The sequence below is a fragment of the Pseudochaenichthys georgianus genome, chromosome 7 (genome assembly GCF_902827115.2).
Source record: "Pseudochaenichthys georgianus chromosome 7, fPseGeo1.2, whole genome shotgun sequence".
In the NCBI taxonomy this organism is placed as follows: Eukaryota; Metazoa; Chordata; class Actinopteri; order Perciformes; family Channichthyidae; genus Pseudochaenichthys; species Pseudochaenichthys georgianus.
Genome location: NC_047509.1, coordinates 24,608,968 through 24,635,581, shown reverse-complemented (window position 1 = coordinate 24,635,581; position 26,614 = coordinate 24,608,968). Strand labels below are relative to the sequence as shown.

At 39.9% G+C, this 26,614-nt stretch overlaps 1 protein-coding gene across 4 annotated transcripts in view; it reads right to left on the bottom strand.

Annotated features, from left to right (window-relative positions):
* Positions 1 to 26,614, bottom strand: part of LOC117450026 (TOX high mobility group box family member 2-like) — a 73,731-nt gene that overhangs the window by 7,110 nt on the left and 40,007 nt on the right. For all 4 annotated transcript variants that reach the window (XM_034087994.2, XM_034087995.2, XM_034087997.2 and 1 more), the window contains 2 exons: positions 15,545 to 15,796; positions 858 to 1,088 (listed from right to left, as the gene is read on the bottom strand). In XM_034087994.2, the coding sequence (XP_033943885.1) occupies positions 858 to 1,088; positions 15,545 to 15,796 (483 nt within the window). The remainder of the gene's footprint in view (positions 1 to 857; positions 1,089 to 15,544; positions 15,797 to 26,614) is intronic.

Genomic DNA, 26,614 nt, shown 5'->3' with positions numbered 1-26,614 from the left:
AGATATAAATAAAGAGAGTGGAAATGAGAACTTCACACATCCCTGCTTGTCAGAGGGCCAATGAAGATGCATGGTCTGGAGGCATCAGCTATTGAGGCAGAAGGGAAACAGAACGTGTGGACCATACCTGGGCCTGGAGCTTTGTGGGAATTTGGTATGGCACAAAGGATTTTCACTATTTCCATATCATTTTGGAAAATCCTTTTTAGTTTTTAACGCAAACTAAGCTGCTCAGAAAAACTCAGAGGAAACTCTTTGCATTCGGAAACAAGACCACTGATGAGACTTTCTTCTTGTGTTCATGTGATTGTTTGCTTTTGCAGGTGTGCACTGGCATGTTGATGTGAGTAAATCTACCCACTGCCTAACATATCAGTAGTCTCCTGAAATCTCCCCAAAGTGTGTTATATATTTCTCCCATATTGACTATTTGTTGCTTGTAAAATGTCTCAGAATGCCACAGAATACACAACCTTCCCCTCCTCTCTGTGCTTGAATTAAATTTAGCAAGAAAATAATTTTTATGAGAGTCAGGGGAGTGGGGATAAACGGATGGATTATCTTTAGAAAGAGAATAACTAGCTCATTAAGGTGAGCTGTATCTCACAGCAATGTTCTGCTAATTACACAGCACATAAGCCAAGGAAAGGCTGCTGTAGCACACATGCCATCTACTGGTTGGACCAGAATGTGTGCATGAGGCGGTGTACATTTGAGTGTATTTGTAAAAAGAAGTGTCACATGAGGTGAAAGTTGAATCTTTGGCTTGTCAGTAATAGTTAATGATAGCGTATGGCTGTCATCAATTTTGATCCACTTTATTGTTTCAGATACAAAAAAACCTGCATGTTTTGTACCTGCTTCTGTTCCTCTCCCAGGCTGTCCCACATGGAAGCCACAATCTTGGAGACATCCCCGAAAGTGGCGTTGGGGTTTGAGCCCTTGATGGCCGCCTGGGTGTCTCTGAAGAAGAGCGCGTAAGCAGACACAGGTTTCTGTGGCTCGTTGGGGTCCTTCTTCTTCTTCTTCTTTTGAGGTTTGGGTTTGGGCTTCATCATTTCTGCTGAGGCCCGCTTCTCACTGTTTATCTATGGTTAGAAAGAAGGAAAGAGAGGAAGGGTAAGACGAGAGACAAAGTAACAAAGACATTGGTGCTCATAAAACAGAAATGTACTCTTTAGGTGCAGCTGCTACAGAATGAAGCATGATTAGACTTTCAGTATGCAGGATATTTAAAGGCATGATTAATTCATTGGATACGATTTTTGCAAGGTTAAATATACGTTTAAAAAACCTTCAGCATTAAACACTTTGCACATGTCGCTCAGCATCATTGAAATAGCAGAATAGGACATACAATTAACGTTGAAGAGCAGCAGAGTTCTGCGAAAAGCAGCTTGTTCGGAGAAGAGAAAACAGATCAATTTACGGACATGGCTGAATGAAGACTAACAGCACGTCAGTGAGACAGGTTAGCCTCTGGGGTGTCGGAGGGGGAAAGGGAGGTGTAGTTGAAGAGAAACGGTCCAAACATGGGGTAGGGAGAAAGAGTCCAAGGCTAATTAAAATCTCACATTGGTATCACTTTATCAGATGCTGGATTCACGGATATTTTAAGATTTTCTTTCAATCATTGTCTTTTCTCTTAAAGAAACCCTAAAGAAAAGGATTAAATCTATATATTTTTTGAATGTACCCGGTTGGTTTGTCAACAATTCCACACTGCGATTTTGCTACACTTTCAGGAGGCAGCTGCTCACATCTGTGTGATGTACTCGATCCAATACACATGAATACAATTTCATTTTCCGTGCAGGGCTTTGCCGGGGAGTCAAATCCAGGTCACCTGATCCTGGTTGTGATTCTATATGGAAATTGCCTCCTTTGCTGAGGAGAGAACACATCAAGCACGGGAGAAGGAGAGAGAGGAAAGGAGTGGGGAGCGACAGAGAGGAAGATAAGGAGAAAGAGAGAGAAAAGTTGAAGCTGAGGGAGGATGGTGAGGAAGAAGTGACGGCTTGATGTTGTCATTAGTATCCGTGGAACATCCGTTAACCTGATTTCTGGGTTGCTATAAAGGCAGGAAATAACAATCCAATTCCCATCCATATAATAGAAGAAATAATGACATACTGAATATATAATGATATACATTGGTATTATGTCAAATGAAGAATGTTTATGTGCACTATTTACGGGTGAGGGGTTATGGAGAGTAACTCAAATGTTGCTTTGAGTGATATGAGAGTGAATGCCTATTTTGGGCAAAAGAAGCCCTTCTCTCAGCCTAAGGTCCTATTTCATCAGGTTGCATTTGAGACATTTTAAACAGCTTTGAACGTTCCCTTTCATATTCTACTGATCCTGCGTGTCAGTGTTAAAACTCAGCAGGGGGGAGAACAAACCATGAAAAAGATTTGTCCCTGTGCAAGTATCAAACAGAAACTTGAGGACATTTAAAGCCGTTCACATCCATCTAATGCATACTTATCATGGGATTAAGCAACAGCCCTTTAACTGTCAATTGGAAAGCAGGAAATGACTGCCTTTGAAAATCGCATTGTTTCAGCAAAGCAATTGCAGCCAAACAACACAATGTATTCTATACAGCATGAAATTAACTAATCAAAATTCAAGGTCCAGGAGCACATTTGGTAACTGAAGAAAAACTTCAAAATGGCTTTTCAAGAGAGAGAATAGATGTTCTCATTCAGGGTGATGCGAAAGTATTGCTTGTCTATTTCACAGCTTACAGGTAATATTCATCTTTTTGTGAGTACGCCTGGTTTCATAAAAAATAATCATCTCTCACTTTTAGGCAATGAGGCAGAAGACAGGCATTTGAAACGACATCTGTTCCACTCAAGCCTTTGAAGTGAAAATAGAATACACTGAAGGTAGAGCTAATGGAATGACAAAATAGAAAAAAAGAAGGCCAAATAATCTGCAGGAGAATTCACATGTATTCAGACAGAGGGAAGAGCAATGGCATAAAACAGCTCGCAGCTACATGAACAACGGGCATATTATTTCATTTCGTTATTTATTTTCCTCCCTTATTGTGCGAGGTTCATATTGTGAAATGATAGGAGGCCAGCAACTGAAAGGCTGAAAAGAATACAGATACAGCACATCTTAAAGGAGTCAAATAAACCTAATATCCATTCACTGCAGTATAACAGTGTTACAGGAGAAATCCATCCTTAGATACCGTGTTGGGACATTAACAATTTAGGATTTTTCATCTGAACCAATTGTTTTATTAACCTATCTCATCAACCTAAAGGGCTGTCATTTGTTTCCTTCAATTCCCAGAAGAAGAACAAAAGAATCCAAGAGCGGGGGGCAGCCTCAATGCAAAAAAGGCCAATTAAAAATAATCTATTATTCATATTATTTACCACAGTGGTTTTAGTTGTTGGCTTTACAAATGACTGATGATTGATAAACAAATACCCACCACATATCCACTATACAGCATCAAGCTTATTCTCATTGTGTTCTGTAGGATGGTACAGAGAACAATAATGATTATGACAGCTGTTGTTGTCAGTTGAGAAGAGTCACATCCCTTATTCATAACGCAACATCTTGTGGCTGCACTGCATTCTGGTCTATTTTCTGACACTGTCACAGGAGAGATTGGTATCTGGTCTTCTTCCACGATGGATTTCTCCCAGTGTGACTGCTGAAGCAAAATCAGTCTGTAAAGTAACCCTTTGATTCTGATGTGCTGACACTGGATCTTGACATTTAACATGCATATTTGAGACTATTGGACATTTATCTTCTGTATACATCTTGTTTTGCTTGAGGTACCCAGATGTGACATGGAGTCATTTTACATAATACCTTTGGGCAGAGATCAATATTATTGGAAAATGTATGAATATCCTGCAAAACCCAGCCTGGTTTACATATTTAAGCTATATTGGTTATAAGTATTTTCTCCTCACCTATCCCTCCATTAAGGTGTCCTGATTAATCAGAAGGAGTCTCTCCTGCAAGTTTGTCTCTATTTTCATTATATCACACGTTTGTGTCAGACATGCAGATATATCCCTTCATCTTCCAAGGCACTCAGGAGCAGCACTTTTCTAATTAGAATTCAGTATTTCATTTCAGTAACATAAACTGCAGTGAACATGTGCAGAGTTCTGCTTCAGGTCAATCTCTTCTTCTTCATCTATCTTGCTCTAATTTAACCGTAGCATATCTTGGGTGATATCATGCCGATAAGAATGCATTATCAAACCTATACTTCTCATCGGGAAATGATGATGATATAGTGTCTTTTCAGATAAAGAACAACATTACTTTATGTGCAAAACAATAATATAATCCACATTTCTCAAATGTTTAATTCTGTCCAAACATACACAGTCCGTGCAATAATTTTGCCTAAATACAATTTTACATCTATAATCAGGAACATTTTAATTTGACCAATTAAAATAAAACAATATTGGGAATCTAAGCATAATATGTGGTGCTTTATACAGTATTATTTACGCAATTCGATTTTTTAGCTCTTCTCCAACAGAGGAGACAATGCCTGATTGATACTGAGGCTGAAGAACAAATTCACTTCAGCTATATTATAAAGACCACAATGTGACAACCAAAAAAAAGCACAGAGGTGTTGTAAGAGCACCCTGTCCTGTACAGAGCAGCACATTCTAAAAGTATTTTGTACACAGGTTTCTAGCAAAAGACTAAACTATAGTGTTAGCCTTAAGCTTGCCCATCCCATCAGCATTTCTGTTGTCTGAGGGGTGGCGGCGGATGTGGGGAGACAGATAGGGAGGAGGGGGTAGCTGTAATTCTGAATGGACAGCACTGCACTGGCAAGACAAGATTAGAATTGACAGCCTGATAACTGCGTCACTATCAAAACAGGAGAGAGAGAGAAACAGAGAGAGAGGGAGAAATGGAGGGTGTGGGATTCAAAGGGAAAGAGAGACAGAGTTGATGTAGAGAGAGCAGATAAAAGGAGGAGGGGAGGTGAAGTGATGTAGAGAAAAGAGGGTTGATAACAAAAAGAAGGACGGGCGCAAACGCAGAAACCGACAAGAGTTTAAGAGACATGAAAATTAGACAATAAAATCAGGTAATAGTATGGGAGAGTATACAATTGTTTGTCCAATCACCGCCTCTTGAATATATGTATCATCATCATCATCATAACCATCATCATCATCATCACCATCATGTACTCTGAGCAGCAAAGTGGAAAGTGGTGCATGGTGTATTGATTTCAAAAGGCCATAAAAACAAACAGGAACTACTCAGAGGTGATGCACAGATACACTCTCTCTTTACAGTGATGGTCATTACACCAACACACGATGCAGAGCGCGACACTGAATCAAATCTGAATGCCATCCACTTCCAAAGTCTATAACACTTCTGTGGATATCAAGCCAAACAACTATAAAATGGGAATATTCAAACACACAGTTGCTCTCAGTGTGTTGTATACTCTGTGGTACGGAGTAAGTGTGCAAACATCAACAGAGAATACAAGACACACCCATTTTTACATGCTAGTTTTTGCAGAATAATGTCTCAATGTGCACTGGCCTGAGGAATGAGCAAGTACAAGAACAAGTACTACTCAGCACCGACTGTGATACAGAAGTGGCTCTTTAAAACTGCAGTTCAAGAACATCAATCAAAGATTGGTATTGAAGTCATCTTTGATCAAGGAGTGACTTGGAAAGAAGCTAGTAAAAGTAGTTTTAACTAGGGGACTTTTCAAATAATGAGTTTTTTCTCGGTATTGAACTCCTTAAATGTTGAACTTTTTAAAGTCTTCATTTAAAGAGGCATGACAGAAGCCTACTATGCAGTATATTTTGAATACAAATAGTTATTTGGCTTTGATTAAAGTATATGGCTTTGTCAGAAAGGACATATTTTCTATTAAAGGCTATATCTAAATGAATGGTCTTTATAATGCTATCCCCACAATAAACAAACAAATGTTTCTATGTAATGTTACTTGCTGCAAAGAATCCCACAATGCAATGATGCGAAAATTACAGTCATCAGACACACCTGTCAGTGATGAACCAAGATCGTGATTAATAACATATCTCAATTGACATCTCACTGCCGAGGTATACAGATGAGTGTTTAAAAATACAGGTAGTGAACAATGAGTGAATTAGAGATTCGGACACAGCGTAAGAGGCTTTTACAGACCGCATTTTCTGTTAAAAACATCAAAGTTAGGTTTTGAGCACTGTTTTGATGCACCTGATTAAAAATGTCAAAGTCCAACATTCCCTCTGAGTGATTTTTGTATTCCTAAAAAAATGTTTATGTAATGCAGTGGAATACATCTCTTCGACAGCGCGAACATGGACCTCTCCGCACCAGAATACTGGAGAGAAGCACGGCTTAGTGCAGCTGTTACAGACTCTAAGCCTTTGTGAGTTTATAAATAGATAAATGGCAATGGTTAGAGAAGCAGCAGTGAGAATAATGTAATTTCAAGATGCCATATATAATTTTCCTGCAATTTTTACCACCGGCTCTAACTTGCAGGTTGTGTAGTGCAACAAAAACATCCGAGCACAGAGTTACTGTGGCACATGCCTTTTATGAGTGGCTACAAAGTCAGCAGGTTTAAAAATGTAAAAGCATGTTTGTCGACTGAATAACCCCCCCATTTGTTAGTTGCATTTTCTGGATGCAGGGATAACAAAAATGTATGATCAATGACGAAAACTATCCAAAGTTTTTCCAACATCATATTTGAAATGCATTAAACAACTCTCAACCTGACTATAATCTGATGATTTGAGAGCAGCAGAGAATACATGCTGCAGTGGGTTTTGAAATAGAGTAAGCAAGTCTTTGTTAAGTTTCCATAATTAGGGTATGGGATCATATGGGCTTACATTTTGGATTTTATGTGATGCATTTCGTTGTTATTTAGATATAGGTTTCACATCACATTTCAAAGTGCCCCTGTGTGTAATGCTGTCAAGATTATGGCCTTACAAAATGTTGGCAGGCAAGATGAGAACGTAAACAAAGCTGGTTGAGATCCGAATGATTCGACTTTCTTTAAACTTGCCTGTACACGTCATGGATGGAGATCCAGATACAAGATCCTTTTTTAAATTGTTTGAATGTGTGAAAGTCAAGATAAACTAAAAGTTACATTTCACATTTGCACTACCTGTCAATTGTTTTACAATCCCTTTAACTTTGTGTATTCCCATCATCTAGTTCACCATGAAGGCTTGATGGATTAAAATACATCTTAGAATATATATACCATGCCCGACTCATCTGGAAGCGATTACAGCTCCATGTCAGACAGCCCATCTGTAAGCAATGAGCAGGACGGCATGTCAAAGCCGCCGCACAGATCTCTGAGTAAAACCAGGCCCTTGTCCAGAGTGCAGCACTCATCAAATAAAATACAGCCCGGACCAAACAATAATGAACCGGAAGTGCAGATTCATGATTGTAATCTAAAAGACATGAAAGGACATCAGTGGGAATCGTATAGACCTGATCCATAAAGAGCCCATTATGGAATTTGTTTCCAGTTCTGGTGCCAGTACAAATATACAAGGGTTTTATGATGTGGAGTATTTCATTAGTGTTTTCAAACATGTGGGCTCGCACTAGTGAGCAGGCAATGTGGATTTGATTTCTACCACTATTCCTATGGCAGATATCTTGATTTAAACTCAAGCCCAAAGCCATTGCTGAACTAAGCAGCCTGATTTTCTTGACTCTGGGAAATGACTGACAGCTCTAAGGAGCTCCTCCCTTTGAGCCCTGCCTAACAGCACTGGACCTACTTAATCAGCCTAAATTGCAAAGTCGAGGCCCTTGTATTTGGTAATGTGGTGAAAACAGTGGCAAGTGAGAGCTAATTAGATTAACGGTAGTTTAACGAGCTGTTGGAGGGGCCCCCGCAGATTGGATTTTAATAAATAGTGGCAAAAGCATCTGCTATGCACTTCCTGGCTCTGCTGGCATCCTAATTGGCCCCAGTGGGTTGCTGTAGCTCAGCACTGCACTGTGCAATTTAAGAGGGGGGAAAGGCAAAATGCTTATCTTCAATCCAGGTAGGTCTGGGAAACTAAATAAAAAAGGATTTATGATTGTATGGCTTCACAGGCAATGCTTTATTAACATTAATAAAACACTTATATAATTTCTAAGGCTTTTATCACCACATATTTTTCACAAAATGTCCACAGAGCAGGAGGAGAGAATATCTCAGTGTCTAAATAAAATAGATGTGGACATATTCATCTTTTTCTATTGTTTGTTTTCAAGATGAAATGTTCCCGTGATGAGGTCTTTGTAGAGGCAACAGCACAGAAAGGGAAAAACAATTAATCAAACATGAATGAGCGACCAATAGCAGGGTTATTTCCATAGCAACAGCCCGAGGGGACAACTTGAACCCTTTAATGTGAGCTGGTGATGTCTCTTTGTAAACATCTGTGCAGCGGGGGGAGAAAGCCAATGAGAGAGCCTGGCAACAGAGGCATCACAGAGCAGCAACCTCTTGGTAACAATCGAAGTTTCCATTATCTAGTATTGAAAGGACCTAAAAGTGTTCTAAAATATTGTATTCAGGAGCATTTAGAGATGATACTCCTCTTTGTACCACTGCTGTTCAGTGTCCAAAAACATTAGGGTGGTTTACAAAGAAGCCCGCAGCTGCTAACAACAATATGCAAATGATCAGGGAAGAGTGATGTTTTTGAAATATAAGTACATTTTTGTCGACACAATGTTTTTTTGCTGCTTGAAGAAGAACTGACATCAAAGCCATTTATACAAAAGCGTTTTCCTGATGTTATTCCTCTTACATCAGGCAACAAATCACAGTCATATTCTCTCTGGTAGTCGTGCCTTATGCAACCTGCAACCAGTCGGCTCACTCAGCCTCCAGCTGTGACCAACAGAAAGCAGTATGCTAGTGCACAGACAGTACAAACTGCTATTATCAAGGGGCGCTTGTTGGCGGACACAAAGGCTCGAGAATAATTGTTGTTTCCCAAGTCTCGGATAGAGGAGGGGGGGGGAATGTTGTCAAGGCAATGTGTTGTCTTTATCCACTGATGTGAGGAAAATAAATGAGTAAAACTCCTCACATCTTTCACACGCATTTTAGAGTTACAAGAGAAATGCATGAAGAGAAAAAAGGAGAAGGAATTCAGAAAGCGCCGGATGTTCCCTCACTGCGGTCTAAAAATGACTAGGGATGCAGTATAGAGTAAGTATACAGTAGCAGAATAGTAATTCAGCACACCACAATGGTGGTCTCATGGTGGTCTCAGTATGTTAAAGGGAACAGCCTATAGCTTAAGGGAAATGTGTTATCCAGTTCTAAAGTGAATTACACTCAACACAAATCCCCAAACCATTCTCTTAGAGCTGTTTAAAACAAATTAACAGGCACTTTTTTGCTCCATTCCGTGCTGAAACAACGGTGTGACAACGGTGTGACAACGGTGTGACGGAGTTAGGCAGCACCACCGCCGGCAGGAGCAGGTATCCGTAACCGTCTTACAAACACTCTTGTCCTAAACCTCAGTAGTTCCTTGGGCGAGAGTAATGGTTTCTTTGCACTGGGCTGCAGCGTGCTATTGTAGAATCACAGAGCGGTTAATTGAAACAAATGACTCTAATAATGGGACATTATCCCCACAGGCTGGCTTTGTGGTGGGCCTAATTAGCGTTGCGTGGTGGCGAGGAGGACGAGTCACCACGCTGATCCCTCAAAGGAAGCAGCCGAGGCCTCCTTTTAAGTGGGCAATACGGGATTCTCCTTCTCGCAGCGGGCGTGTCGGGCTGTTTTAAAACCAGCGTGCTAAATGTAAACATGTCTCGTCGCCCCCCAGATCCCTCGGAGGGCGAGTAGCAGTCTGTGCCGTTCTTTAGCTGCATTTCCTTTCCGACTGTTCAAACCTTCCTGACGTAACATTTGATTAGGTCTCCAACTTGAGATCTTTTTATTTTTTATTACGTTTTTTAAATTGTCGCATACAAAAAATAAAAAAGTGACAAATGCATTTCTGAAAGTTACCCATCTGTTAAATCTTAAAGGTTATTCATTCAAAATCATAACAAGCTGAGATAAAGCAGCATATTCTTACAATTCTGAAGCTGAACCAATTATTTTGTATTTTAGCTTTATAACTTATTTAGATTTTCTAAATAATTGTTGATTAATATTCAGTGAACTTACTAATTGATTAATCAAATAATAGTTATGATTATGGGCGACTCTTCCCCCATCGTTGTCCTCTTGCATGTCGTTATGGTTTCCTCTAGAGCGTCAATGTCCCGCAACTAATGTGACAACATGAGATATTGTTTTCCAGATGTATTTTGATCACCACTAAAATCTGTTTTTGCCTTTCTTAATTGTTTACCCTTGTACAAGATGATCTGAAAAAGTCAGCAGTAATGCAATGTTCAAATCTCTGTGACCGAGCTGTTTTAAATATTCATTAGTCGTAACAGTCGCCTAAGGTTATTTGAATTAGCGGCATGAATATTCATGAACGGCAATGAATGTGCATTTGTTTTTAATGCTCAATCTGTTAATACTCCTCTTCATTACTTCACTCCGGAGCCCGCATAATAAGCTGCACAAAACAAAGCGTTACTTTTTTAAGGCACAATTCTCTGTGGAAGCCTATTTGTTTCGGTTTAAATGAAACGGGAGTGCCCTACCAATTATCTTGCTGTCATTTCTCTTGACGACTACAAGACACATTGTTCACCCCTGTTGTGGAGTGTCGCACTGAAGGGCATCTGTCTTTTTGTGGAATGAAAAGCCACAACAGAAAACATTTTCTACTGTTACAAAAAGTGATTTATCTGGGAACGTCACCAAGATGTCATATCTATCCCAGTGAAAGGCAGCAGAGCAAGCGGGTCATATGAGATATGTCTAAAACCTACAGTGGAAAAAAAGATTGCTGTTTCAATTTAAAAAACAAGTAATCCAGCTGCAGTGAGCATGTGAAGTCAAGTCAAACTGCAATTTTCAGTGACATTTCTTTCTTTTAGATAAAGTTTATTTTAAGGCAGTTCTTCTGATTAGATAGTAGGATAGTAGGTCACTTGATTTAACTGTGATCACTTTTTATTTTTCACCCGTTTGCTTTCACTGCATTTTCATGTCAATATTTGTGTCTGAATATTACCTGTTTCACGGGTTTGTGTACAATGTTGATAGGCTTACTCTGATCTTTTTAATAGCTTGAATTGGCCTCTATCTAACTATCCCTGCGCTGTCGATAAACACAGCTGTCAATATCGTTTTTGTGTTGTTGCATTAAAATGGTTATGGCCTTTCCCCCCGCTGTCTATGTCCTAAATGCCAAGTGATGCAAAATGAATTTCCTTTCGCAGATTAAATGAAGTCAAGCTCACATAACCTTGTAGCAATCAGTGACTGAAGACTAATCCTGGAAATGAAGGCAAACACATACACAGTGCAAGCACACTGTAATGGGCACGATTGCGCTTAATAATATACTCAGTATTTCTACGTTGTGACTTATTTATAGGCTGTTTTGAGGTCAGTTTTGTTTTCTAAAGTTGGAGTTCCACTTAATAAATATGTGCTATACAACCAAGACATCTGCATTTCAATCTATTTTTGTTTTGTTTTACATCCTGAAAATGTATTGTTTGAAGAATTTGACAGCGGCAGTATAGTTTTCAGGAAAACTACTCTGACAAACCGCACGTATCGTACAAACTCATCCCCAACAGTAATTTGAAGTTAGCACTTACCAAGGAAAGTAACACATATAGCAACCAAACACCCACATATTTTTCCGGGGATGATTGAATCTGATTCAGCGTTAAAAGAGAGTGATTATTACACATATTTCCATCATGTGGCCAGAAAAGAACGTTAAAAATTGACTGCTGATAGATTGTCACACATCTTGCCAAAACATATTAATCTCTAACCACATGTTTAACAAAACTGAAAACTCCCCACCAGGAGTCATCTGACTGAGTGTGTGACATAAACTTGTACAACTGGCAGCTGCTTTTTTGACAGCAGGGGCTTTCCTCCTCCCGAAACAGCCTCATTACACCGGTAATGAGACTGGGTTTACTGCTCTGTTTCAATATTTAAACGTGCTGGCGCCCCTCAAAGCTCCATGTTGGGGCCATTCTGCAAACTCCTCCACGACCCCTCATTACCATCTTATGGTGAGTGTCCCTCCGACTCCCCCAGGCTAAAACCTCAGTCAGACCTGAACCATCCGGGGGCTTGTTGAACATGAGACCCCTGGGTGCCACCTCTTCCCTGAGCGTCGGGGTGGCAGGAACGCTGACAGCTACGGGTGAGATAGGGATGTTCTCCTCCGCGATGAGCGTTCGCACGAAGGCGTGTTACATTTCGCGGTCCAGTCATTCAAGACGTGGCCCTTTCTTCCTTGAGCTGACAGAGTATAGGTCAGCGTTGTGGGGAGGGGTTCAGAGAATGTAAACATTTATGATTGACAGCTCTCTCTTATATAACGCTGATGTTGATCCTTTTGCTTGTCGGAGTCTTGTAAATGGTGCAATTTCAAGTCTGAGAAAAGGTAAAAAACTGTCAGTTAAGACAACACACCCGTGCAGCAGAAAGGATCAAACCCTACACCTGAACAAAGTGCTTTCAATTGAAAATGAAAATAAAAAACTCAAACCTCCATTTTCATCAAACATTCAAGCTCTGAAATTTGCTTAACACTCAATCTATGTATTTGACACCCGTTTTATCTTCCGTTACACATCTTTTTGATACACCAGATACTATTTCTGCTGCTTGTGGACTCATTATTAGATGGAAAAGAGGAGGTTGTCAGACAGAATACATTTATCTGGAAAAAAACAGGGCTCTTGCAGAGACATATGCATGGCAGAAATAATCAGATTATTATAAAGCAAGCTCTGAATGAGCAGAAATTCCAGACTCTTAAGCTGTCAAGACAAACTAATGCAAAATCATACGCGTACAGTATGCAGCATGAAGATGATGGTCAATCTGCTGCTCTCACTACTGTAATGATTTAACTGTGTTTGCTGTAGAATCAATGTGCGCTGAAAAAGAAAATCCCAAAGCAGGGAGAAGTTTACAGAGCTTTAGCCTCGGGCTAAATGTTGTACAAAAACCAGCAACAGCATCCCTTGAGATGAAGCGTATCTGTTGCTCCAGCTGAGCTTGTGCTTGTAGGAGGTTTATATGTGCTCTGAAGGAGAGCTTTTATTGAAGAGGAGTGTATCCTTAAGGTAACACTGTTGACTTTATATTTGCTCCTTCAGCAACGGTAAAAGAAGACTGTCAAATGATCAGGGTTTTGGTTTTCCATCTCCTCCAATTGTGTGGGTTTGCTGAAAGGTTTTTGTTAATACAATACAACAAAGGTAAAGGCTTTCTGTTAATTGCTGACCCTGGTTACACTGAGAGCCTATTTCCATCCTCCCTTTTATTGTTTAAGCAGTCAGCAATTATACATTCAATCTTCCTTATTATACTTTTATCAGTATGAAATTGTGGTTAATTGACTTTGTTGGGGAAGCATCAAATGAAACATCCCTAATGGAACCAAAATGAAAATAACGTCATCTCCAATTGCTTTAAAATATTTCTCAATATACAGCCTACTTTCCTATTCCGCAGCCTCAGAAATAAGCTCCTCTTGTCCCAGGAGATAATAAATGAATTGAATCCCCCCACTCCAAGCCCCACCAACCCCCTCCTTCTTCCTTATCGGTCATCTATTTTTCCAGAGTAAGCTATTACTTGCTGGGGTTGCTAGGCAACAAGAAATATTAATAGCGGCTATTATTAGCCAGGCTCTGCTAGAGTAGTACTAAAATGTGGAAGTGGGAAACATGAATGTGTTACATAAATCTCTGGACCTTTCACAGTGTGTGCAAGTCTCTGTTTGTGCCGTGATTTATTGCAATGACGGTTCATTTATGAGAAAAGGGGGTGTGAAATAAGAAAATGGAACATTACCCTGAAGGGCTATTTCAAAATAAATAATTGCAAAGGTGAAACAAAAGCTGTTTAAGAAGCAGGCACTCCCTCTCCGTTTCCTTCTATGACTATTGGCCAGAAAGGGCTGCTTTGTTACAAATACTGGTGCACTGACATCACATTAAATGAACTTTATACAGAGTGCATACAATAATCCAGTGTATATGTTGCTTTCTTTTAAAATCAACTCATCCAAATGATTGTACATGACCATTGCATGTATGATATGTGTAATGTGTATTTGTAAAAGCGCTTTGAGCATCTGGAAAAGCGCTATAATAAATGTAAGGTATTATTATTATTATTGTAGAGGTTTCTTCAAACCAGCTATCAGCACTAAAAAGCAGATTGACTAAAAATGTTCCAGTCAACAACATCTTTCTCCTGTAACATATATTCAGCAGCAGTATCCAATGGATTGTGACCTAATCCTGAAGACTGGCTTTAATTGAGGCCTTAGCTACCACCCACGGAAAAAAATGGAGCTTGCAACTTACGCAGTTTGATTTTGAAAATCACATAAGACCTGATTAGCGGAGGATAAATGCCACGGATGCTCACATTAAGGCATAAATATTCATGATGGAGGGCAGAGAGAAAAAGTAATATTTATGTCAGATGAAAGTATATAACGTTGAATAATTCACCACACAGGCCATCTATAATTCATCTGGTTCGATCCTATGATTAAAGCATTTGAATGTGTTCGCCAGCGGTGTTTACATGTTCAGTCTGAAGCATGTTTAACACAAGAAAAAGTCCCTTTACTGGAGGGGGGAGTGTGGGTCCTCAGTATCCTTTTGAAAAGAAAAATCAGCTGACAAGGGATATCCCCCTCTTTTTGTGAAGATGTTCTGTTCAAAACCTGCACCCCCCCATCACTCCCAGTACTTTTTTTTGCTTTGCCGATCAGAACGAATGAAAATGTGCAGCGCGGTGTTTCTCGCTCCCTTTTTTGACTCACTTTGACGCAATGAAAATCTGTGAGATTTGTAGCTGAATAGATATTAAAGGAGCCGTGCTGTGAAGGTTTGGGTGTTAAGGAGGCAGCAGCGCTCTGCATGTATTCATGTTGCATGTAAAGACCGCCCTTGCTCAGGCTGCACTGTCTAAGCTTCCTTGGCCGCTAACCGGGCTAATTATCACTCTAATGGAAAACCGCTTTGCTATTATGAAAAAAATAAATGGAGAATATTGAGAGCGGCTCGGGAAATAATGACTGGTGGCTGTTTCGTTGCTGCGCGGCTGTTTACACAAGTTTCAATGGAGTATCATAGGATCAATAATTTTTTGGAAACATTTTGAATAGACTGAACTTTTCTATGACTCCGACATGTGAAACCTGCAGAGGAAATGTTCTATGCGCTGACTTGCTGGCTGACTCCCAGCCCCCTGACCACGGAGACTAATAGCCCACCACAGCGCTTGACTTGCACGATCACAAAAGGCTGTAGCTAAAAGGAGACTGACAGAAAAGAAAAAAAAAGATGTACTCACCGAGTGCATAGGCCCCGAGAGGAGGTGGGTGTCCTGACCCAGCATGTTGGACATCATGAGGGCGGGCAGCTCGGGGTAGGAGTAGGTGTTGAGCAGGCCGTTGTGAGGCATGGAGTGGAAGGGGTAGCCGGACTCGTGCTCCATGAGGTGCAGCAGAGAGGGGTCGGCATGGTTGGGGGGTGTGATGGGGGGGATCTCGTAGTCTTCATCCCCAGCACCTCCGCCACTGCCTCGGCCTTGACTGGAGTAGCTCTGGAATGGCAAAGAAAATATTTTTTAAGAACTGCAATCACAGCAACCTTTACTAATTTACTTCTTTTTGACGTCATTTTCAGGGTTGCAAGACGATGATTTGTTCCCAACATATATTAATAAAACAAAAGGAAAATGCCACGACAGGTCACGGATTGACTTTCATCTGTATGGGCAAATTAGAGTCTGTAACCCATGCAGCAATTTGCATATCTTTAGAACATGGGAGGAAGCACACAGAGGTGATTCTACATGACACATTTAGTTATAGCATAAATAAAAAAGGAGGCTGGTTTGAATCTCTAAGAAAAACATGCCAAACCAGATGACTTTATAGTCGTACAACATTTTAAACTTAGCTTCAGTTACAATGCAGTTACAACTGCCAACAAAGGATGTTCCAGAGTAATTAAAAAGCTTCATAATTGGCTTTTAAATGCACCTGTTGCACTGTGTTGTTCACATTTGTGTTTGCAGCAGACACTGAACTGCAGCAGTCAATTCAGGCTGTTTTGCTGGAAATAAAAATAATTAGAAATGCAAATTGTTGCGCTTACAAAAGTGTAAAGAATGAATTCAACACAAACATACACAGCAAATTAATTAGAGTTAGACAACAACAGCTGCCGTATGGAATAATTTGCCTCTGAAAATCTTGACAGCTTTAAAGCTACAAACTGTCTGCGTGCGCGCCTTTAAATTACAGTTAATCAAATTAATTATGTGGCAAAACACCATTGACACTCAGTAGGTGGCTATTTTATAATCTCATAATTATAATGCCAATCATATTGTTAGAAACAGAAAAACTGGACTAAACAAATCTCACATTTCTCATTATTAAATGTGTCCGGTTTGTCAAGAATACACCCATCGGGGTAACACAGCACAGATCTGTATGGTACTAATAGGGTGATACATGAGCGGAGCCCGTGCTTGTCTTTTCCTGGGCCTATCTTGACATAATATTACGCAGAGAAATATGGTTTGTGCTCTCAAAAAGCATACTGTGGGTATTCACCAGGGAATGAAAAGCAATTTTGTCAGAGGCAATCTGATGCCAACTCCCCTTTATAATGACTGAAGAAAATTAATCATCACAAATAATATTCCAGTGTCAGCCATTGAAGAGCTTTTTAATAGAATTTTTATTATTCATGTCTCGTGGTACACATCAACTAGTCCGTTCTGCAACATTTCAGAAATCAATTCAATATCATCTTCGTGTAGGCTGTCATCTCGCCTGCCAGTGCAGCAATTCATCTTGAAAACAAATACTTTTAGCAAACAAATGGCGAGAAACGTCGAGGAACGGCTACAATGTCCTCACAAGCAGAACTGGTGCTTGAAGATAGGATAAAAGTCTCATAATGTGCACTATCATTAGGGAGAAAATAATATTATAAAAGGGAGTATGTTTACTATCAGGGGGTGATGTGCTGTGTTCTCTTCCCATAACACTCACTCGAGGTGCTTGCTCAGAAATATTATCACTGACAGTTCCTTCTCCCACGACAAAGGTTTTGCAAATGTGTTTTCGTTGTCTCACATTTATTCTTGTTGTCATTTGCTACTATTGTTAACAAGCAAATGCCCTAGGTTTAATTTAATAAACACATATAAACACATCTCACTGGTTTGTGCATCTTGTCACAGCTTTTTAAATGTGAGCATTTGCTGCCCTTCATATTTTTAACAACCAACTGGATATCTTTGTGTTTTAAAAAAAAAACGAAATACTTGAAGACATCATTTTGGAGTTGTATCCTTTTTTCATGTCAGACAATTATGAATTGACAGCAGATTAATCGTCATCACGTGTCATATTCCTGCACCAGGTTAGGTTTAGACCACTTGGTAAAGATTAAGAGACGATCGTTTTCATAGTTAGATTACATTTTGTAATTCACATTAACATTATGGGTCTTCGTCAGGATTTTGAGCATTTAAAGAAATGACTAATGAAACAGCTTCTTCCAGAAATGTAATTTTTAATTTTTCTTAAAATGGAATAATCTGAGAAGGGAACATCAGTCTTCGGTTAAACTGCCTACAGCTCATTGACATGTGCACGTACAGAAACGGTGCTGTTTCACTATAAACGGACGCAATACAAAACGAGCAGGAACTATAGATAGGGAGCTCGACTGGGGTTAAACCCATTTTAATCGCTATAACGAGGAAATCAAAGAGATGGAGAAGCTTGTTTGGCAAGAATGAGTAATTTACCACGTTGACTTTATGTACCAATATCTAAATGCTGTCAGAGGCTATTTTACGACCGTGCCTTCCATCCCTTTGGTGAATTTGTATTTTCTTTACAGCTTCTTATGATGCCCTTGAAGATAAGACACGGGACAAGGACATCACAAGTTTAATATTTTCAAACATATATAAATAATTCATAAATATACTGTCTTTCAGGACAGAGAGTGGATAAAAGAGAAAGGGGTCAGAAAGAAACACCAAATGTTGATTCAGCCATCTCTGTAACCTTCACCTCACCCCATCTCCCCTCCAGAGGTGAAATTTAAGCAAATCTGTCATTTTCCTGGACAAGGATGTTACTTTGAAGAATCTACAAATCAATTCTTCCCTTATTCTCTTTCTGTATCATCAACACGATAAAGCACCAAGCTTCAGTTATGATTCAACATCAAAACACCATATTGCTGTAACGTAGTTTATAGATGTGAGATGTTGCTTCCAGGCATATTGACAATCACCGTACATAAAGCAGACCCTGGTTCTTTGAAAAGAAAAGGTGGAAAATGATTCACCCAAAGGGAACAGTGTTGAGTTTTGTATCTTTGTAAGATCCAGACTGACAAAACATATATGACTTCTCATGTAAGATCATTTAATCCAGAAATATTAATAAAAAATTGGTTTTACGAATAAGCTCCATACTTTTTTCTACTATACTCATTGTTTTTTTAGCTTAAGATAAAACCTATTTGCGTTAAACTAATAAACCACTGAGCTGTCCCAAGCTCAATAACAATAATGACACTCAGTACAATGTTATTGAATTTAGCTTGAATACATTTCAATATGTGCTTTATTATCAATTTAGATAATTGAATTGTCCTCCTTCGCGTCGAAAGGAGCCAGTTGAGGTGGTTCGGGCACCTAGTTAGGATGCCACCTGGGCGCCTCCCTAGGGAGGTGTTCCAGGCACGTCCAGCTGGGAAGAGACCAAGGGGTAGACCTAGGACCAGGTGGAGGGATTATATCTCTTCGCTGGCCTGGGAGCGCCTTGGGATCCCCCAGTCAGAGCTGGTTGATGTCGCCAGGGAAAAGAAAGTTTGGGGCTCTCTGCTGGAACTGCTACCCCCGCGACCCGACCACGGATAAGCGGGAGAAGATGGATGGATAATTGAATTGTGATTACAATATCTTAATCACTGATTTCTTCACAATATTATAACATTGAAAGACGTTAAATTATTATATTTAATCATTGCCCAGCCCTTATGTGAACATCTTCACAGTATGTTATATTCACAAATATTGTGGTACATGCTGTAGTAATCTTTAGAAAGGCAACGCTAAGCAACTTGGGATTTCACCTTGACATGTACGCTTGTAGGATGACAATTCTTCGAGCAAAAAGCTCCACCTTGTTGAGATATCTTAAGTAATTAAGTTATCTTAAGTGGAAACAAATGAATTTGCTCAGTTTTCTAGACGCATGTGGAGGATGAGATGCAGTCATTAGCTCGGTGATGGAGTCATCTGTGGCCTATGAGGTGTTTAGAGGAAGACATCTCACCTGGGAACTATGATGTGTTCGTCAACAGTAGCAGAATGAAAATGTTGCACACTACACCGGAGAGCCTGTCAAGGCTGATAGGGGGGGGGGGGGGGGGGGGAATTGTCCAAAGACAAGAGCTATCTGTCTTTGATGGACTTAGTTATTACAGCTTCAGTGACACTCAAAGCGTGAATTGAAACACTGATATGGTTTAGAAAATAACTAGAATCAGGAAACTCTTTTTGCGTCATAAACCTTAGAACTTTGAAAGAGTAGACAGTGTCCTATAGAAAGTCATCCAGCCATATGCTACTTTGTGCACAAAAATGACAGAGCAGCATGATTTTGGCGACAAACAACAGCTGGCCATGCATACATAAAGGTATTCACGTCCACACGGTGTATTGCAGATAGACGGATGGCCACAGTAAATCTTTTAAACATCCTACAGTATTTCAAAATCCACCTTCAAAGATCAACCTTGCAAAGCCTAGAAAAGGGCAGATATCAAACTCATCATCGGCGCGTGTTGAACATTGCTGCAGAAGTGACCATTACAGCGACGGACTGCAGGGTCCACAAAAGGCTATCTGACCTGGCTTTGAAACGACAAGAAACCCCATTTGGGTGATGTATCAGCGGAAGCAGACAGAATGGTACAATAGGAGGAGAATGGGAAAGCAGACCCACCTGACTGACTGACAGCAAGACAGAACTGGGATAAGTGAAGTGTGTAAGGCAGGCGGGGGGGGGGGGAGGGTTTAACCACGATAGTAGCTCAGGGTCATTTTCAGCGTCTGTTACTAAAGGTAGGCTGTGGTTGTGCTCGGACAAATGGCAAAGCAGTGAGCTAACCTCTTCTATGCCCCCCTGTGCACTTGTAATTCTCTCAAATGTCACATCAAAATGGATCTCATTTAGGTGGGTAAAAAAGACCTGACTCTCCATTGCAGATGTGGGTGGACCTGTGCTGGTTTTTCACCTGAACTCTAAAAACACTGCTGCAAAGTAAGTATTTCTAAAAGGTGTGAAAAGGGTCAGATGCTGCACATTTATGTCGATTTAATATATTTTTTAAAAACCACACAGTTAACAGATCAGAGACGAAGGGTTCAAGAATATTTCTGATCTTTTTTTTACCGGAACAGAGAGAAACTGAAATCTTTAATGTTTGGACCAAAGGCTATGTTTTCTTTTTTTAGGGGGCAATACTATATTCTGAGACACATTTCATATTCTTATTCATTAAAGAGAATCATATAAATAAATAAAATATGTTGTCTCGTAGTCACTCACCCCCCCCCCAGGGAACATGGAAGCCCCAGTAATCACATATGGCACAATAGCTCGCCTATAATCCCCTTTATTTTTATTTTCATGATGTCACTCTCTTTAAGCCTCTTGCTTTATGAGTCGCAAACGGAGTGGAGAGGGGAGGAAAGGAGGAGCGGAGAGGAGAGGAAAAAGCAAGGGAGGGGTGAAAACAAATGATGTGGATCCCTCATTGTTCTTTCTCTATGCCCTCATTCCAGTCAGGGTAATAAGAGAACATTGTGATTTACTGTCAGTGAAGCGCAAGAGTGCATCAGAGAGAATCCACTGCGGCAGGGGCCATTAAAATAGATTTAACTTCCCACAGTATTAGGCCAGATGTCTACACTTCTATTATATTTCAATCAGCCATGACCTTGGTCTCCATATGATGAGAAAGATCACTGGGAGAGAGGGAAAGAGGGAGTGAAAATACATGCAGAAAACCAATAGAAATATCAAACTACTTTGTCCCACTAAATCCATCTGCTCCGCTGTGCAGCAAATACAGAGAGGCTGGGACAGAAATAGAGGTTTCAAGTTCTCCTAAAAGAGTGTATGAATCATTGAGTGCACTCTCGCTGCTGATAAGTTGCTGTTTTTTGGGGGGAGAGCTGCTTTTTTGCGAGGTTTGATATGAGTAGGAAATACCACAAAAGAGTGGGACAGAGGCTCTTTTTGATGTTCATTAAAACCTCAGCCATCAACAGATAGGGAACATGAGTCTGTTCATATTCTAGAAACACGGGAATATTTCACAAAACATTGAATGCCTCACATTGCTGTTTTCTCACATATATCTCTTGATTCTCAATAAATCCTTTTTTTCCCCTTACAGTAACATCCTTACTCTGATTTCCATCCATTCAGCTCCATGAAAGCAGAGCAGAGGTCATTGCATGGTCAATTTCAGAGTGTGATGGTAATTGGACTTATTGGCTGACATGGACTGACCTACATAAAGAACCGATCCCTGCACACAACTGTAACTTAGCATCCCTACTAGCATGGGCGTGTATGTTGTGGCGATATTCCTCTGATGTCCCTCCAGCATTGTTTTCAGATATTTGTGCCCACAGTGCTGGTTTAGAGCAGGAAAGAGTTTTCAGCCTGAGTCCATGCTGCTGAAATCGTACGCTCTCTTGAAATTTAAATAGACACCGTACAATATGTATCTCTACTTCATTCTCGCGACCTTGCCAGCGGCTACGTACGGCCTCAAAGAGGAGTGAGATGTGTGTTGGCGTTTTCAGACCCTCAATTTTCATTTTTCAGCCTTTGTCTTAAAATGTCCCCCTAACTTTTCTTGCAGGGATGCAACGGATAGAGGATGGAAAGAGAAACACATTCACTAAAGTATAGAGGGGGGGGGGGGGTGTTGGGAAGTGAGGAGAGTGTTGCCGTTGTGATGGTGGGGGTATAATGGTGCACTGTGAGTCACTGTTAAGTAACGGTGCCTTTTCACATCAGCATCGCCCACATTGGGTGTGCGGTGTCAGGGTGTACTATGGTGTCTCTGCCTCAGAGAGCGAGGGAGACGGGGGAGAGAGGGGGCGATGCGTGGGCACATACATTTGTCCTATAGGTCAAATAACATATGGATTAATATGAATGGCTCTATGACAAAACATAATCATTTCTTTTTTCTTTTTATTATTTAGAATCGCTGGACACTCATAGCAATTTGTCGGTATGCTAAATATTAAGCCACAGCTAGCAGCTGTTAGCAATTATTACTATCCATTTAAGGAATAATTCTTCTTTTTTATAAATGTGGTTTCAAGCAGTGCAGCAGAATTGCAATGAAATAAAAAATTAAGAATGATTGAATACATTCAAAATACGTTAACTCAGAATTAACAAAGCCAATTCACTTATATTCTCATAAAGAAAATTGTCTTTTTTACATTGTAGTTATTCAAGTTGATTAGCTGTGTATTATGTTTTGTACATGTATGCTTTAGAAGCTTTTTGATCAAAACATAATGCCAATAAAGATGCATTCAACTTAGCTGAAGTGAATTAAACTTAACAAAGGATGTAAGAATTATATATATAAAGTTATGTAGATAGAGAGAGCCTTACATTTCCGGGTGAAAAGAGTTGGGTGGATGAACGTTGGTGAAAAACCAAAGAAGGGAGTTAAACAAAAGTAAACACGACAGGAAAAGAAACACAAGGAGAGCGCCTTTATCCAATCGGTGAGGTTTCTATTCTAATCTCGATCATCAGCCACTGTTCTCATGCAGCCGGTCAAATCGATAGAGACTCACGGCTCAGCACGACACCTGGAAACAGAAAAAACAGACGCACAAACAGGCGGAAACCTGCTGCATCTCCAGACCAGAGGCCCCTGAGTTTTCTCTCGGTGCAAAATGCAACAAGTAGAACATAAGAGAGGAAGAGGGAGAGTAATTTTGGGTGTCTTGTTTTTTCTTTCCTAACCAGCTATTTCTTTGAATCAACCCTTTCCTGTCTCTAATTTTCACTAATGTATCATATGCACACATATACACATGGACATGCTTCCACAGACTGATTATAGGGTGAAGATAAGCCAGCCAAAACACAGAAATGTACACGGAGGAACAAGTCTGTACAATCGCTCAAACAGGTCAGGCCTGATATGAATCTAAATGGGGGAACGGTAATTGTCCTTAGAATATGTGTGGGCGTGGTTAAAGGCAGCCATTTTGGTTAGTCTGTGATTATTCTCATGCAGCTAGTACTGCAAAAATATACACTGCAGTCAGCATTATCTGGATGCATGTGTTTGATAGCCTCATGAGACTGAATTGTCCTCTGAACTTTTTATTCAGCCTGATATCCTTTTGAAGTAGGGCGTTTGGGAGGAAGGGTTTATTTTTGCAATAACTATTTATGGTGCATTGCGTTTTTGTAGGGAAAAGATTGATGCTGACGAGTTATCATTTCTGTATGTGTAATTACAACAACACAAAAAAGCCGTCGCCATTCTCAAAAGAAAGCTCTAATTGGCTTAGTTGTTTTAATAACCAACTCAGTAGTCAACAAGCAACTAGAAACCAGCCTAAGTGAGTGATTTAAACTCTGTATGGGTTACAAGAAGATCCTCAGTCAATTTCTATATATATATAAAGATATAAGTTTAACAACCTTTAATTCAATAAACTATCCCCTTTGTGGGCAGTAATAAACGACACTTGCTGATCAACAAAATAACTCCCACACTTTTGCATATATCAATAGATGACCCAAATGGTAAACATCAATATCATCAAAACGTCTGGGAACTGCATATGTGAAGCTCATAGGCATATCTTGACCAGAAAGTATTCAAAGCCTTGAAAACATCTTTTTGTGTCCAAGCATACACTAAACGGCCCCTTTAAAGCTGTTTCTGATTAGCGGTTTTCTCTTTTTAAAAGCCCAGAGATGTTATGTGTAATGCAATCTCCTGGCTGTGTCAAACTGCTACCTCAGTGCGCACGCTGTGGAAGACCCCAGACATGAAAACAAAGGAGCTCTGTCTGGCTACATGCACCTTTTCACAGACACACATCATGTAAAGGCTACGGTGGGCATCTCAACAAAGTGTTAAGAACTACAGGCTACTTCTTTTACAACATGTTTGATCGTTGTGTGCTGTATCTCCTTCACATTTTCTTCAGAACCGTTCAAATAAGTCTTACTGCAGAGCTGTTAGAATAAACTAAGGAGAAATAGTGGTAATGACATTGCTTGTTTTTATTTTTTACAAACGCAGCTAATGTAAATAAACGGTGGAATGTTTTTAGCATAATTATCAGACAGTAATCACCATTTCAAATAGATGCAGAAAATGATTCCATATTTGAACATCTCATTTGTCTGATTTAACTTCAAAAGCAAAACTGTATGTGACAAACCAGTGCACAGCTAATGCATACAATTAGGCATCAATTAAGACATAAATGACTCACATGCCACGCAAGCAGTCAGATTGATTCATTTTGGATGACTCATAAAGAAAATGCAGAGATTCCTCAGATATGGATATTTCTGGAGATATTGAAATGTTAACCACTTCAGGCACAAATACATGGCTTTACCCAAGTGAAGTTTAAATCCAAAGAAATGATTAATTCTGGTCAAAATCACAACACCAGAGGAAAATACATACAATAGAACTAGAATTTAGCGAGTTGGCCATTTGTAAAAATGTGGGTCAAGGGTGTTTTTTATTGTTATGAAAAGGTTTTGTCGAGATATTTGAGATCAGTGCTAACCAATCAGTTATTTGTTTTTAGGGGCAGCAGATATTTAACCTTTTATTTAAGCTTTAGTGCCCATCCTACCGCTTCTGAATTCCAAATGAAATCCTCTCTACAGTATGTGAACTGTGTCTTTGAAAGGGCTATTCAGAACTGGTGAGTAAGCTTCTATTTGACGGTGCTGACAGAGCCTCAACTGCAACTGGCATGTTTTGAAAAGCACAAATTGCCTTATCCTCTAAGAAGGTATTTGTTGACACACAAACCTGGAGAAGGTGTCGATGATTGACACATGACCGCTGCAGCAGAGAAACTACAGAGCTGGACATTTATCCCAATTAGCTCACACCCATGTACGCACGCAAAGTGACATAATTAGGGCAGACAAGGAAACGTGGCTAACAACGACGGACCTCATAGTCTGTGATGTGTGCTATAAGTAGACAATAAGCTGCTAAAGCTCCCACTCGACCCCTCATTATAGTCACTCAATCCCAACATCAAAGGAGAGACAACCTTATAGCTATAGGATGACGGTGTGTGTATGAGTGTGGGAGAGTTTATGAGAGTGAGTGTGTGAGGGTTTATGAGGTTATATGTGTGTGTGTGTGTGTGTGTGTGTGTGTGTGTGTGTGTGTGTGTGTGTGTGTGTGTGTGTGTGTGTGTTAATGTGCACATACATTATGTTCCTGTTCGTTAATCTTTGCATGGACCAATTTAACTTTTACACCCTGGGAGTAAGCACATTTTTGGGACGTGAGGACATTTTGGCTGGGCGTGACATCTTCAAAGGGCTGTTTGAGGGTTTACAGATGGTGTTAGGGTAAATGTTATAATTAGATTATTTTAAGGGTCAGTTCCTACAAATGAAAAAATATATAGCCACTTTTTAAGAAGGTAGCTCCAGTTAATATAGTTTAGAGCAAGGATGATTTGCTGTTTCAGAGTAACCATAACAAATATTCTGGAAATGAAAGTGGTGGTAATTGTTCATGCATATTGGACCACATATTACATCTAATTGCTCTCAATTGCATTTCGATGGTAGCAGAACATTCAGAAGCAGCAATCTCAATGTTCCTCAGGCATGAAACATGTATTTTTCTGTAAATTAGTCCTTTAATGTTAGAATTGGGGGTATGTAGTGGTAATTGTTACTTTTAGGGGTTATAGGTAAGGGAAATAATTACGGAAATGTGGGCTTTAGAAGAGGTATAGAAGTATGAACATACAGTGTGTGTATAGTTTGCACCTTGAGTGAATAAAAACTGGAATGAATGAACGTCCTTTTAACTAGTTATGAATAACTTTGTGTCAGAGAAACTGTCACCTATTATAGTATGACTATGTGTGTTTTGTGTGTGTGTGTGTGTGTGTGTGTGTTTTGTGTGTGTGTGTGTGTGTGTGTGTGTGTGTGTGTGTGTGTGTGTGTGTGTGTGTGTGTGTGTGTGTGTGTGCCCATGCGTACTCGGCCTGTTGGCCTTGTCCCATAACTCTCTGACAGTATTTGGCGAGCCG